The 14,932-nt window shown below is 39.8% G+C and overlaps 1 protein-coding gene across 1 annotated transcript in view; it reads left to right on the top strand.

Moving 5' to 3' along the window:
* BPIFC (BPI fold containing family C) overlaps nucleotides 1-14,242 on the top strand; it is a 34,459-nt gene extending 20,217 nt beyond the window's left edge. The window contains 13 exon segments of the mRNA XM_026847357.1: nucleotides 2,309-2,323; nucleotides 2,325-2,413; nucleotides 2,780-2,891; nucleotides 3,008-3,133; nucleotides 4,422-4,577; nucleotides 5,367-5,430; nucleotides 6,771-6,831; nucleotides 7,670-7,812; nucleotides 9,677-9,794; nucleotides 9,797-9,843; nucleotides 11,233-11,297; nucleotides 12,039-12,114; nucleotides 13,744-14,242. Of these exon segments, the coding sequence (XP_026703158.1) occupies nucleotides 2,309-2,323; nucleotides 2,325-2,413; nucleotides 2,780-2,891; nucleotides 3,008-3,133; nucleotides 4,422-4,577; nucleotides 5,367-5,430; nucleotides 6,771-6,831; nucleotides 7,670-7,812; nucleotides 9,677-9,794; nucleotides 9,797-9,843; nucleotides 11,233-11,297; nucleotides 12,039-12,114; nucleotides 13,744-13,785 (1,114 nt within the window). The 3' untranslated portion in view covers nucleotides 13,786-14,242.
* The last annotated feature ends 690 nt before the right edge of the window (nucleotides 14,243-14,932 follow it).

Raw genomic sequence — 14,932 nt, 5'->3', positions numbered from 1 at the left:
GGGGGGGGGGGGGGGGGGGGGGGGGGGGGGGGGGGAAGTGATAGAGTGACTTGGTGGATACCTGGCATTTAGCCAGAGTCAAACCATCACAAACAGCTAGTGAAAGGTGAAGCAACATCAAAACAATTTTTCAGGTATTGGGAGAGAGGCAATTGTCTGTTTCTAGATTATTTCATACCAGCTCTCCAACAGTCCTGTAGTAACTAAAGACTTTTTTTTTTACATAAACATAACACTAGAAAAGACACTCTCATGTATTTTTAACTGTCTACACTGCAGTGTAGTAGCTGGCAATAAGAAAAATTGTAATAATGTGACCTGTTTGCCATACATACTGTCAATCTCAGATGACAGATAACTCTAGATGGACTGTTCCCAGCTTTGGGTGGAAAAACACTAAAACTATTATATGATTCTGTCCAGTTTGGCTTTAATATTCTCCATTAAGGTGGCTTCTCCCACTCTCCTTGGGAGACCTTCCTGGCAGCAACAGCTTCCAACTTTCACACTATGTGCAGCATGTGGTTCATACAGTGTAGCTCCATCTCAATTTAAATCCAGTTACAGAAGCCCCTGGGATGACAATTTGCTTCACTCATTCACTACCCCTATGGTAAATCTTGTAACACCACTGAGGACTGTTGTGTGACATGCATGAGAAGGTAGGGAGAGCCAAGTGATCATCCACTGCATAGCTGGTCAGTGGTGTCATCCATACTTTTTCTTCATTGTGGGTTTCTGCTTGGTTTGGGTTTTTTTTCAGGGAAAGTGTGTGTGCTATTATTTTTTTTTTTTTATTTTCATGCTGTCAAAGAGAGTGACAGGTCTTGCTCACAGTATTATAGAAAAGCTGATATTAGCAGTACTGTCAGAAAGTAAATTGCATCTGGATAACAAGTTACTTGTTGGTGTCATCCAGAATATGGGTGTCTTTCAGAAGGCATCTGTGTCATTAGGAGAAAGTTCTCTATGTGAAGAATGACCACAGAATATGTGTTCCCTATTAATTGAAGGATCAAAATCATACAGTGATTGATCACCACTGGAACAAAATATACATATAACTGATATAGGTTGAGCTTACCTACTTTGACCCACCTCAGAGTTAGACATTGAATCCTGTAGTTACAGAAGGAAAATAAGCACTTCCTAAAGGACAATTCATTAAGATAGGTGGGATGTATCCTTCTCTGCTATAAAGATGACTGTCTTGGATAAGACATAACTTTTGACTGGCTCTAATTAAATAAAAACAGTACAAGTCAAGTATATTGGGGAAAGGCAACCTTCTGTGAATGATAAATTATTTTTTTATCTTGGATGTTAAGTCACTGTCCAAGGCTATGAGTATTCCCTTAAAATTTTCTGAGAGGACATGATAAAAGAGTGGAGTTCATTGCTGATGAGCCCAAACAAGTTAAAGGACACAGGAGACTAGCAATAATATGTGAGTTATGAGTAAAGGGATTTATGTTGCCTTTAATATTTTGTTCTTATAAAATACTTTGACCACTGGTCCATATCTGTGAATGGAGATATAGACTATGGTTCTTCTGAAGCAAAAAAGTGGTTTAATGGGAATGAAAAAAAGCAAAAATAAACATCCATGTGATCATGAAGTTTGCTACGAGTTTTTGGATAAAACAATGCATTTATTAACATGCAGACTAGGGGATAGAAAAACATTGACTGCTAGCAAAAAAATTATTTTCTTTTTTGACTGTTGTGAGGGAACATAAAAGGCATCTTAAAGTTGTGGTTAAGATCTTAGTAAGTTGTTTCTGAAGTGGGGGTATCTATGTCTATAAGTAAATGAGCTCATCAGGTTTTCCAAAGTGCTCTCACCCAGTGATAATTGTTGAATCCCCAGGAGGCACTGGGAGCTCCATACATTTTGGGAAAAATAAACTACTTATTTCAATAATTAGAAGAAAAAAAGACAGCCAAAAAATTCAGTGCCACTTCCCTTTCAACAGGGTTTGTCCAGGAGGATGTATCCTAAGTGCTTTTTCCACTCCCTATGACAGTGAATAGGCTGACCTTTCTCCTCTACCCCAAGGAGCTCTAGTTCTCTAACAGTCTGAGAACTAACAAGACTTGAATAGAACAAGTCCTCTCTTCCACAGTTGCTGGGATTTCCACTTCATCCATTCTGGAGGGAAAGCTGGTGTTAAAACAGCTCAGTCCAGGGAGGGAAAAGGAAGTAGAGCCACCATGTGACGTAGCATGAACTTCTACTATTATTATAAATATTTATTAACAGATCCTGTAAAAACAAACAAACAAACAAACAGACAAAAACCAACAGGAAAATGGTGAAAATTTTCTATTCTCCTCTTAAGTTTGCTCAGTGGGCAACTCAATGCCAACCCTGGACTCAAAGTGACGATCACCAAGAAGGGATTGGAATATGGTATGTGTGATGTTTTCAGAATCTGTTGGTGGTATTGCATTGAATCTTGGTATTACAGACATCCTGGGAAGCAAAAGTAGTGGAAGAAAATGACGTGATCACAGGCTATAAAGAAAAAGAAAGTTTAAGAGCACAATATAGCAGATACAGTAAACTGCTTGACAGCATTGTACATCGTATCAAGGTTCATTTGATTTCAGATATTGATTAAGTCCAACTCTTGCCATGACTAGGAGTGAGATCTGGAATAGCACTTCTGGATCTCTTCTTTCTGACCCTGTCCATACTATCTCCTAAGCCATAAGCACATAACTAACCTCCCAGGCAGTATCAAAGGCAACTGAACTGATCAATATTTTCCTGTAGTCAAGGAGGTAGGGATGGGAATCCTGAAGCAGAGTATGGAGAAGGAGCATTTCCCTGATTTGAGTGGCTATGAGAAAACTGGGCTTGGTAATGTCAAATACAACATCTCAAGGTAAGTATTCTCTGGGGGAAATTTGTGTTTGACTGAAATTTGAATCTTTTATGTTCACTCTGACTTCCGAAATACAAACTTTTCCTTTTCTACCCCTTATCTCCCCCATGCTCTAGAATACATGTCACTGCTGTTGAACTCCCTAGTGCTTCCATCTTCATACCTGGGACTGGGACAAAACTGATAATTGGAAATGATTCTTTAACCATCAATATGAACTGGAACATAAGGACCTGGATGTTGTACGTACAGCCTCATGTGTCCTGGGATTTTTCTTGATGGAGAATATAAAGATAAGAATATGAAGTTTTTAGTATTTTTTTGTCACCTTCATGGCAAAAGTGCTCTCTAATGGCTAGTAGCAATAACACAGGAGGACAGACTGGTCTTTCTCAACAGGTCTGCCGGTGGGAGACAGACCCTGCCCTCTCAGCCATGAGCACTGATTAAGAACCAATGGTTAAGAAGCCCCTCTACAAATAGTAAAGGATTGATGCTCTATCTGAATGTTGTTCTTATACAGCCTGTGAGCTAATGACACATTTAGAAAAATTGTAGTATAGTGGATCACAGTCCAGCATAATAAACCCTCACAATGCAGCTACTCTGTTAGAAACCCTGTGCTATGCCTCCAAGAGATACAGTTCAAAAGCTGATGGAAAATAAACAAGCAAATAGCAATATCCTTAGAGCAGTCTCCACACCTTCCTAGTCCAGGGCTGTTTCAGAGGAAAGAAATCCCTCCTCCTCTTCTCCACAACTGACATTACCTATATTGCTAAATTGACTGAATTACAACAGTCTCTGATGTGTACTTCTGAGCTTCTGCTGTCAGGAGCAGCAGGGATGGCCAATTTCAAGGGGAGGAGACCCAGGAGCTGAGGGTTATGGCATGGCAGGGGCAAGTGCCCTCACTGGTAAGTACCAAAGACAGGCATGCAGAGCAGGTTAGTGGCAGTGACCAGGAACAGCCACCAGTCCAGGCTGCCAGGCAAGTCCATAGAGAAGAAGCAGGTCTGGGGCAAGGCCAGGAGGCTTTTCACAGCTCTTTATCACAATCAAGTTATGAACAGCTTGATCCAAAATAATACAGCTTCACCATACTGAAGCTGGTCTTGGGAGGGGTGGGGAAGAGGGCACTGTGCCCATTGGGGCACTCTGGGCTCTGACATGACAGACACCAATAGATTAGATCCCAATACAGCTCTCTTGCCCTATCAAGTATGTCCCAGTTCCCTCTGCTGTGGGTACAGTTCTGGTAGCTGGATCAAAATACTTTACAATGGAGAATTATCTACTTTCCCAAATTCATAATTTTCCAAAACTTCAAGCTGAAAATCTGGGTAGAATACTTGATTCTCTGCAGACATTAGAACCTATTTTCATTATAATCAAAGCAATAAAAAGCATGCAGATAAACAGCTTCATCTTCAGGGAACAGAAATGAATCCATTTAGAAATGAATTGAGCCTTGAACATTAATTAAAAACAGGCTTTTTTCAGTTATTTCTTTATTTTTACTTTATACAGCAAAGACAGTGGAAGAAGCACAGTGTACATTTCAAAAGTGTTTGTTGCTGCAATCTTTTCAACATCCCTGGATAATACAAGCCATACATCAATATCATTTATCAGCTGCCAGACAACTTCTGGTGATACAGATATCAAGTTGAATGGAAAAAGTGGGTAAGTGGAAAATATCTGTATGCATTCTCTGGGAGAAAAATAACTCTCAGTGAATGTCACAAAGACAACTTCACGAAATAGGGCACTGATTTTTGGCATCTACAAGCATCACAAGTGGGAATCGGGGCCCTAATCCAGTGTTATGGTGGCCAAATTTGTCCATTGTACTTGTGTACGCTGTCCCTTGAGTAGAGGATAAACACAGCAGTTCTGGTCAGATCAAAAAATCCCTTGTGCTTCTTCAGCACTCAGTTCTTTCCAAATACTGCTTTACCCTTCAGCTCTAGGTAGAAGTTACATTCTTGTACTGTGCTTTAAGTACTCCTAGTCACAGTGCTATCAAAACTGAACAGAACCAGACTGCTATCTGTTGTGCCTCTAGCTACAATCCAGTGCAACATTATTTCATTGTTTTCTTGTATTTACTTCTCCCACTGTCTGAATACAACCCTTGTCACCTGGTTTTAGGTTTGAATTTTTGTTTGCTTGTTTTCACTTGTATTGGAATTTCCTAGGGTAGAGACTACTTATTTTTTCTCTGTACATATGTGATGGTGGTAAAATGAAGAATTCCTTATTCATAAAGTTGAATCTACCCAGGCTAATTGCCAGGATGCCTAGTGGTGAAATCTCCTTTTAGATGGTGGGTCTCTGATAGTTGTTACATTTCAGAAAGCTCCCTTCTGTTCTAGAATATCGCCCTCAGAGGCCAATAAATTAATGTTCTGCAGATTTCCTATTAATGACTGTAGTACTCAACCCGTTAATTGCTTTCTTCCTTTCCTCTAGCTTCCTGTATAACTTCTTTATCAAGTATCTGAAGAAACCCATTCACAGGAACTTGGTCACTAATGTAAGCCTTTCAAATTGTGTAGGCAAGGGAGGGATTTAAGGAATATGACTTTCACAGGTCAATACTGTGACCTTGGCAAAGGAAGAACTAGAAAAATAATATAGTCCTATTCTGGTCTGATCAGCAGTCTCCATTTTTCCAGCCAGAAATGCTTCTAGATAAAGGGCCAAGTTCATGGCCTAGATATTGATGAGCCCATGTTGTAGTACATCATCTGATAGTATGACATAAACTTCATCACATTAGAGGTGCGTAGTTCTGATGACAACCTGTCCAGGGCCTCTGAGAGGAGACAGAGCCTGAGATGGCTGTGATTCTGCCCCAGGACAAATATATCCTGTGAGACCAATGTGAGATCTCTGCCTCCTCATACTACTAAGGCTGCGGTTTTGTCATCCCCATCAGGCTGCCTTTGACAACTTCTCACTTCCCTGCCTAAAGGTGGCTCTGACATAGGACGTTCTTACATTATACCAAGCAGAAACCTTGGGGAACTGTCACTGAAAACCGGGATAAAAACTTATCAACACCAATGTGATATAGATAAGCAGACACTTCTTTATTAATGGCCAGGTGCACAGGGGAGTTGTCTCACCAACAATGCATCCCAAGCACCAGAATTATACATCTTATATAGAACTTACTCATGCATATTCGTTAATTATTCATGCATAAATATTTAATTTCTTGGAAATCATCAACATACTCTCCTCCTATTTCCAATTATGCACAGTGAAAGCTAGAAATGTCTATAAATGGGTCTGGGGTGTAATATGAGTATGTGGTCCATGAGTCAGTGGTTGCAATCTCCCCCTGTCAGAATTACCTTCTGCTTAAGTTCACGGTTTCTTGGTAGGTACTTGAAGGTTGTTATAGTCACTTCCCTCAGTTCCCATTAATCCTAGACCCTGACAACTACTTGCATTCTTCTAGTCCTATGTATGTGTCATAAATCTGTTTACAAATCATCATGTGTTTTGTTACCTAGGTTCTAACTGTTCCTTCTAGCTAAATATGACCACTCCCTTCAGCCTTGGTACAGGACTGTACAGGGAATTTTAAAGTAGCAGTCGGTTGCTGGTGCAAAATACCATAAATATGAACAAATAATTTCTACTAAAATACTTCTTAATACTAATATTAAAATCAAACATAACTTAATTTCAATTGATAACAAAATCAGTAACAGAACCAGTTAACTGAAGAAAAGCTACTTTGGGCATTTTAACAAAGGTGTTGCAATGTGTGTCACATAAGCAGAAGGATTTGCTAGCACACAGGTAAGGGGTGCTTACAGACCCATGCTAATCAGGCCATAACTTGAGTGTTCTTTTATACAGTCATGTCCCAACATCAGATCTGGAATCCAACTGATAAATGAGGACCTCCAATCACTGAATAGTGAGTCACTAGTGATATCTTTTCCCTCTGCCTTCTCCTTCCTGCTGAGTGAAATTCCACAACTTCCTTAACAGCAGCTGGTCAGTGAAACCTCCAGAAGCAGATCTGTGTGCTCCCTTGCTTACAGGACCGCAATTAAATAAAGGGAGGGGTCCTTGGACAGAAAAGGATATTTATTAGAATTTGGGAGCAACTTATAACTCACAAATGTGGCAGTGTGCACTTCAGAAATGTCACTTAGAGGCCATGCAGCACTGATGCTAAGGCAGTTTTCCATTCCCTCCCATGCTCTGAGTCCTCCTGCACAAATAACAAGCTGAAGCCTGCCCTCCCAGCCTGCCTGGAAATTTAAGTTTTACTTGCCTATTTATCAGACTTGCCAAAGGCAAAATTAAAAAGTTTCTTTATGAAAAAGCTTTTCACTTAACTATTTTGGGTTAGATTTGCAGGTGTTTAAGACACCCGAAGTGTTGGGCAGATACCATGTGCAAAACACAAGTACCTAAGCAGATCAGGCACCCATCCTTCTGGGAAAGTATTTGTTAGAGGCACTCTGGATGCTCTCAGAAATGCTTGAGAAGAAATCAACACATCCTTATGCCCTGAAGCACTGGTCTGACCATTTCCCTTTTTTTGGTTAGACCAAATTTACTTTTCCACAATTAGAAAACACTAGACAAACTAAAGAAGTCGTGATGTTTCCACTGGTACCTTCTTTAAAGCACCATAGGTCAGGATGCATGTTAGGAGGTCCCTGCTTATGTTTTTCACTATTCTTTGGATAAAGTTGTATCATTCTCCTTCAGGAACTGACTCAGTTTTAAGTATACATAAAATTCTTTCCATGCTTTTTGTAATATTGGGTATTTTGCCTTATCTACCACCCTTACAGTCCTAATGCCAATTTATTTGGCTGAGGTAGGCTACTCCTTAAAGAGCTTGCCAGCAGTATTCCAACCATTCATTGACCTGGACTTAAAGGTCCTGTAGTGCTATTTGCCAAGATTGCTGTGGATTTTATTATTGTATGATCCACTTTCTAGGATGAACATGATTGCTGTTCTGAACATTAAGACTCAGTATCTGAGAAGACAGACATTTCAAAGCACTATTGTATTTGTTATTGTAATAATTTTTAACAATCTTGTAAAATTAATGATTTAAAAGACATCCTTTTTTTTTTAATTGTTGTTGAGTTGGTTATAGCAAATAGAGCAGTGGAAGTTGGCTAAGCAATTTAGAAGAAAAAAGAGAAAGGAAAAGGAGAGAGAAAAAAATATTCAACTTCATCCTTCTCTCGCTATTAATATCTGAGACGTCTTCAGTCAGGGGAAGTTTTCTATACATTGCAATAACTAGATGCGTCTGCTGTTAGATGAGAGAGGAAAAGAAAGAGCAAGACTACAGGAGCAAGAATTAAGCCTCTGGCACCTTGAATGGGAAGACAGAAGACCCCTGAAAAAGCATGGGAGCCCAAGGAGTACTGCTGAGTTTGAAGGCCTGAAAGTTTCAAATAAAAGAAAAAAAAAATCTCCTAATATATTGAAACTAAAATCAGACCAGTTCCTAATTCTAGAATGACTTGATTGTCATTCTGTGTAAGGTGATTTGGTTGAGCATAGTTATCATCATAGTATCTAAGATCCTTAATTAAGATGGCTTGTGCTAGGTGCTCTACAAAGGGTGAATGAAAAGACAGTCTTGTCACAAAGATCTTATAAATTAACAAGTATTAACAAGAGGCAACAGGGAAATAACAGGTGGAAACACAAAGGAACAAAAAGCTGTTATCCATCCGTAAGGCAGACATTGGTCTCATCATACCAGCTCTGCAGCTGCTGTCAAGCTCTTCTGGGTAGTGTAGCAACTAGATTTTAAGCAAGGACTTGAGGTAGATCAAAGAGGTAATGTCATGGCTGTTTACAAGAGCTACTCTGACACATAAGATGGAACATGGGGGAAAATACAAAGCAAGTGACTGTTAAAGCCGGCAAGTGAGGGTTGAATGGGGAGGTCATGGGTAAAGTGACTCAGCATTTTGGAAGTGTTTTGAAAGTCCTTAAAAGGCAACATAAAATCAGAGATAGATGGGGAGGACTTGAGAAAATAAAGACACTCAGGATACACTTGAAATCAAACAGAAAGGGGGAACTAATAAAAGGGATATGAAAAAATCTTAACCTCTGAGTAGCTTCATCACTTTATATCAGTTTTACCTTTTTGTTTAATCTGGAGGCATTTGGGAGTATTTGATCTGTAAATCTTGGCTAATATTGTGGGTTGTGCAAAAGACAGCATAGGTGGTTTTAGGATTGTCTGATATAACTTTCCTTTCCCTCACAGGCATTATTTTGTCTGCACAAGTTACCAATTTGCTTCTGGGTAGAATAAGGTGCTGATCTTGACCTAGAAAGACATTTGCATTTAGAGATCAGTTTTGTAATTGGATGGCTCTAGGCAGCAGTTCTCAGATTTAAATTCCTGGAGATGGGGAAAGAAAGTAAGTCTCTTCAATAAGGAGGACCCTTAGTCATGCTCTTTATGCCATATGTAGATCTTTAATTTAGAGGCTTTGTTTTCTGAGGTGGTAGACTGTCTTCAGTAGGTGATGAGTGTCTCAGAAGACAGATCTCAGGTGTTTTCTGTGATGGTGTCTGGTCTCTGGAACTTGTGTTCACTACCTATTTGAAAGCACCAAGTCTTCAGTCTACAGGTCTACAAAACCTATGTATCCGTAAACCAAATTAATAGCTTAAGTGAGGAAAAGGAAAGTAGCATTAATTGTCTGCCATCACATTAAAGTCATATTTTGAGTCTGATTTTTATCTCTGACAATAACCTTCAGGTGATAGTCTATCCAGTTGGAAAGTATACTGGCCTTCCCTATGTGGCAGCTCCCTTCACTATCCCAAACCAAAGCAACTCCATGCTCTACCCTGCCTTCTCTGAGTATTTCTTTCCGACCCCTCATTTGCTTACTACGCTGCAGGGGCCTTCACCATTGCAGAAGAGGTGAGTAGAAGACAGAGGAATGGGGTCAGAGTGGTTCAGGCCATTCAAGATTGGGGATTTGACCACCAGTTGTCAGAATGTGACTGTATAAAGCTGCTAATTGGCCGGCAAAGTCCTGAGACAGTAGGTCATAAATACTAGGGTTTTGTTATGTTCTTTTATTTATGCTTTATATGGATGCCTCGGGCCACAGCCAGGGGTACTAAATACTGGCAACTTTGCTACAAAAAAGGAGGTTTCTGTAGACCTCAGACATATACTTTTCTGACATGAACAAAGGATCTACTCTGGGTAATTTAGAGCCTCAGTGGCTGTTTTCTGAGGGGTTTTTACTGACTGAAAGTACTACAGGGGATATAGAAGCAAAGCATTTGTCTAAGTACAATAGCTGTGGCTTAGAGGCTGGCAGGCTTGACTAGCCTATCTCCAGGAGGTTCAGTAAATCCCAAAACCTATAGATTGTGGCCCAAACTATAATGATATTAATAATTTTCATCCCCAGGAAGTATTTTGGCATATATTATTGGGAACCAGCTTTAAGTATACTTAGTCCCTTAATGCAGGAGAGCTGAGCATGCACACGACCAATGTGATCAAGCAATGCCCATTTATTACAACTAAGAAAGCCCTTTTATAATGTTCTCCTGCACACATGAGTAACATGCAGTACAAGTCCTCAAGATTGGACAGGTCACTTAGCCCGTGCTTTAAACCTTCTTGTGATTGGATAAAAAGTGCCACATCAGCCTCACCAGGCTTCCTGCCTTGTGTAACTTCCTTTTCTATCCCAACCTCTTCCGGGGGTTGTTTGTCTCATCAAGTTTCTCCCCCCTCATTCAGGGTCACATCCTTATCGCATTCTTGCTCAGCTGAGGCTCTTATCAGTCTTGTTCTCACGGAGGATTGCTCACATGTCCATTCTCTCACAGAAAGTCCTCTTGAATCCCAACAGAATAGGAGCCAAAATACTGGTCTCAGGTGCCTGAAATAGTGCAGTTGTAGGCTTACAGGGGACAACCCTGCCTCTGCAGAGAGTCATTTAATTCTGAGTGTAATCAATCAGTTCCGAGTAGCTGAGGAGAAAGAATTAAAACTGTTCTGGTCCTGCTTTGCTATTGGTGATAAATTATCTCGCAAATAAAGGAAACAGAGTAATTTAAATGAAAATGTCCAAGAATGATCAGAGCCGTTTGCATCCCACTTTTTGTATCCCACTTCCTTTGCATCATTCCAAAGACTTAAGATCCAAAGGTCACTTTTTAGCTTATTTTGGGCTAAATGAGAGCTGAAAGTTGAACATGAGCCTACTAACTCCATCCAGGATTAGGGCATGACAGTTCCACCACTGTCAGGAAGTGATGGCTAACTCAGTTTTCTTGTCTGTGACAGATCTCGCTTCTGGAGAACGTTTTGTCTTACATTTTACAGACTGAAGTCATCCCATTGGCTAATAGTAAGGCTGTATTTCTAAGCTAAAAACTACAAGCATCTAGCAGAGTGAATGATTCTAGGAACTTATAGTGAATTTCTGCTTAAGTTTTTCCAGTTTCCATTAACTTGAGTGGAAAAGACCATCATCCAGTAAGCAGTAGGAGATTGATTTGTAGGGGTGTAACTATGCCCTCTCACTGGCACTGTTCTACAAAAGGGGCTTGGAAACTCTTAATTCATCTGCCTTTGCCTCACTCAAGGTGGCCCTGATGCATCAGTGAAAGGCCTGTCTAGTCTGCACACCTGCCTGAGGCTGCTGTGTATGAAATGTGTTCCTTTTTGTTAGAGCAGCACAGGGCTCTTGCCTCTCATAATCTTATTTAAGGTCCTGGAGGGAGACATAGCTTTGTGCTAGTCCTCTTTACTAGGATGAACTTCACCTTCATTAATATGGAGACAAATGGGAACAGGTACTTAATGATGATAGATCTGTATTAACAATCCCTCAGGTCACTAGGGACAAATCACTGACTATGAAATGTCTTGGTTTGGCTGTGACACTATGCCAAGAGAAAAGAATCTGTAATTCTTTTCTGCAATTGGTATATGAACATTGTACCTACCTCCCAGGGTTGCTTGAGAAGACTAAGAGGTTAATTGTTGTAAATGACCTAAAAATCTCTGGATTGTTGAAGGGCAAATATTTATTATCTTTCCAATGTGCAACTTAATCACTGTTTGTCTCTTTTTTTTTTTTGTTAACCTAAAATGTCAAAAGGATTCCCTCTGCTCAATCTGGCTAATGTTACCTTGACAAAGCCTCACATTACAATTGTACAGGTGAGATTTTGACAGTCTCATGAAAAGGTTATTCCTCTCTTTTTTGGTTTGTGTTTTGTTTTTGGTTTGAGTATTTTTTTTGTTGTTTTTTGTTTTGTTTTTGTTTTGGTGTTGTGGTTGGTTTTTTTTGGCTAGGTATTTATTCACTTTTTGTATGTACAAGAAATTTGCTGGATTTGAGCTAGTTAAGTAGGAAAAAAGCTCTGGGGTTAAAATGAGATCTCTAATAATGGTAAAATCCTGTTAGAAACAAATTTATCTTTCTTTGAGAGGAAAAGCTAGAACTGCATGAAATACGTAACCATGATAAAATACACAGCATGCTCAGCCTTTCAAGTTGCAATTGAGTGTGAAAACAGGTTTACCTTTAACATTTCATTCAAGTTTGGCCAATCAAATAAAATTATCCATGGAGTTATCCATGCAGTTCTGCTGAATTTAACATTAATAGTTGAAATATGAGAGGGAGGTGAATTCAGTTTTGTACACCTAGGATGACTGGATTTTGTTAATAATTGGTTGATAAATGGCTGAGGCTATTAGTCAAAAATAGTTAGTGAGGTCTCAGAAAATATTCTTTGCCTTCTGGTTATTCTTCTCCAAATCACACTATATTCTGTGCCTCTTGCAACATGCTCTAGCCCTTAGTTTGAACATACAGAACGTTGTTAGACAGTGAATCAGGACAAGGGCATTGCTGACAAATGAACTCCCAGACAGTGGGTAAACCAGTTATATTTCCCCACTTGTTTACCAACTTCTCAGTGGTTTTTCAGCTTTGCAGAAACAGTCTCAAATCCATGTTTGTGGTTAAGCACAAAGCACAACTAAAAGAAACACAAAGGTGTTTTTTTTTTTTAATCCTTCTTTGTATTCTACATACCTGACAGCAAAACATAATTCCTTGGAGACTGCTTTCAGTGGCACTAGTTGCCAACAGCCTTATAGACTAATTATGAATAAAGGATTTTTAGTGGTTTTGTAGGGCTCATTCCCCAACTCACTTTCTCTAATCAGTCTCCTCATCAGTAAATATGAAGGAGAGTAGGCAGGAAAATTGCTATATCCTATCAACGTTAATGGGTTTCCTATTTAAAAGCGAGCTTTATAGTCTCCACTTTCAGTCTCAGCCTACTGGCTATGGTCAATAGGAAGAAAGACAATTCTTCCCACTTTTTCATAAATAACCATATTAGACTGGTGGGCTGCTCTCTGCAGGTTCCTTGCTCTGCATGCACTGACAATGGTGGAAGCCTTAAGAAAGTTTAGATGGGTAATTCTTAAGTGCCTCAAATTATGTAAGAAATAATCCCATCTCATGAGGATTGTCTAGTTGCCTTAAGGCTCAGGTGAACCTTTCTGTGTAGGCTGTATGATCTTTAGGTGTCCCTTCTGTTGCTAGCACAGTGCAAAGGGATAGCATGCAGGGAAAGATGGGGCTCTTTTGCAAAGTTCAAACTTGTTACTTCCAAGGCTCCGTTGTTTTCAGTAGATTTTTCTGACCTTTAACACCAGAATCAAGCTAAAATTTATAAAAAAAACCCAAACAACCCCACACCAAAACCAACCAAAATAACACCTTCATTTTGTAATTTACAGCAGTTCAAGTGACTGTTGTTCTCCCCACAGGGGTACATGTTGATTTCTATTGACGTCCACTACAAACACTAAAGAAGAGAGACCATTTGTTAAGCATGAACTTCAAATCAATAATGTGACTTTGAAGGCTAAACACTGTCCAGTTCTGCTGAAATGTGTAACTTGGGCTCTGACAAGGGCAATATCATCCTGGTTGGGGATGAGGAGTGGTACAGGGAGGTGAAGAAAACTGACAGAATGCTTAGGCTGTACAATGGTGGTAACAAGCAGACCCAAAGAAGAACTTGACACATGCTTGGCATTATTTATTCTGGAGTTTAACTGATGCAAAAATGTTTTTAAGATTAATGCCTCTTTTGAAATACAGCCTTGTCTATACACTTCCAGAAAAGTGCTGCAGTCAAAGTACATTGTCAAAATGCTGCTAAAGCAGACATGCCTACTCTTCTGTTTCTCCTGTAATGATCTTAAATAACTTCTTTCTGAAGATGATGCACTAAGTATGGAGTGAGAACCCTCCAGAACCACTTCAGACTGGGAATGGCCCCAGTTACAATAGGAACTAAAATCTTAGCAGTGTCTTAACTAAACTCTTAACCTAAATCTTTATTAAGATGCAGAAGACATTTAGGAGACAAAGTGACACTAGTACTGCCTTTGGCAATCTGTTGTCCCGTGACTCTCCAAATCCTTGTATCTCTCATGTCCCCTGTTTATCATTGCTTAACTTGGCTAGATACATTTAATTCCTTGTCAGTCTTACACAGAGCCATTCAAGTCTAATCCTCCAACATCTTTGTCCATGTTTCTCTGGATTGAAATAGATACTTTAATTCTTGCTTCATTTTTGGTATGTTGTCTTACCCTCTTTCTCCCCCTTCTTTTTCAGTACTTTATTAGTGTGCAAATCTGAACACAGTTCTGCAGAGGGATATACCTGCCCTGCAATGATTATGTACTTGCTCTTTAGCCTGAACAGGAAGCAGGCTTAGGCCTTCCAAACTAACACCAATGGAGGAGAAACAAAGGCTGGGATGCCTTGTCCTGCCATGTTCTGTTGCTTTTGTGAGCCCCAAACTATGCCAGTACAAAGTCCCAATAACTTGGTGTGGTGCCCAGACCCTAGCCATCCCCATGCCTCTCACTCCTCAATAGGAGCCCTTTTCAAGCCAAAGCTGTACAGGAAAAACCTATTTTCTTTATGCTGAGGGAACAGTTG

Source organism: Athene cunicularia (assembly GCF_003259725.1).
Source record: "Athene cunicularia isolate RWA chromosome 1 unlocalized genomic scaffold, athCun1 chr1_part1, whole genome shotgun sequence".
NCBI classification, from domain to species: domain Eukaryota; kingdom Metazoa; phylum Chordata; class Aves; order Strigiformes; family Strigidae; genus Athene; species Athene cunicularia.
The sequence above is the reverse complement of the archived record's forward strand: the minus strand, read 5'-3'. Positions and strand labels throughout refer to the sequence as shown.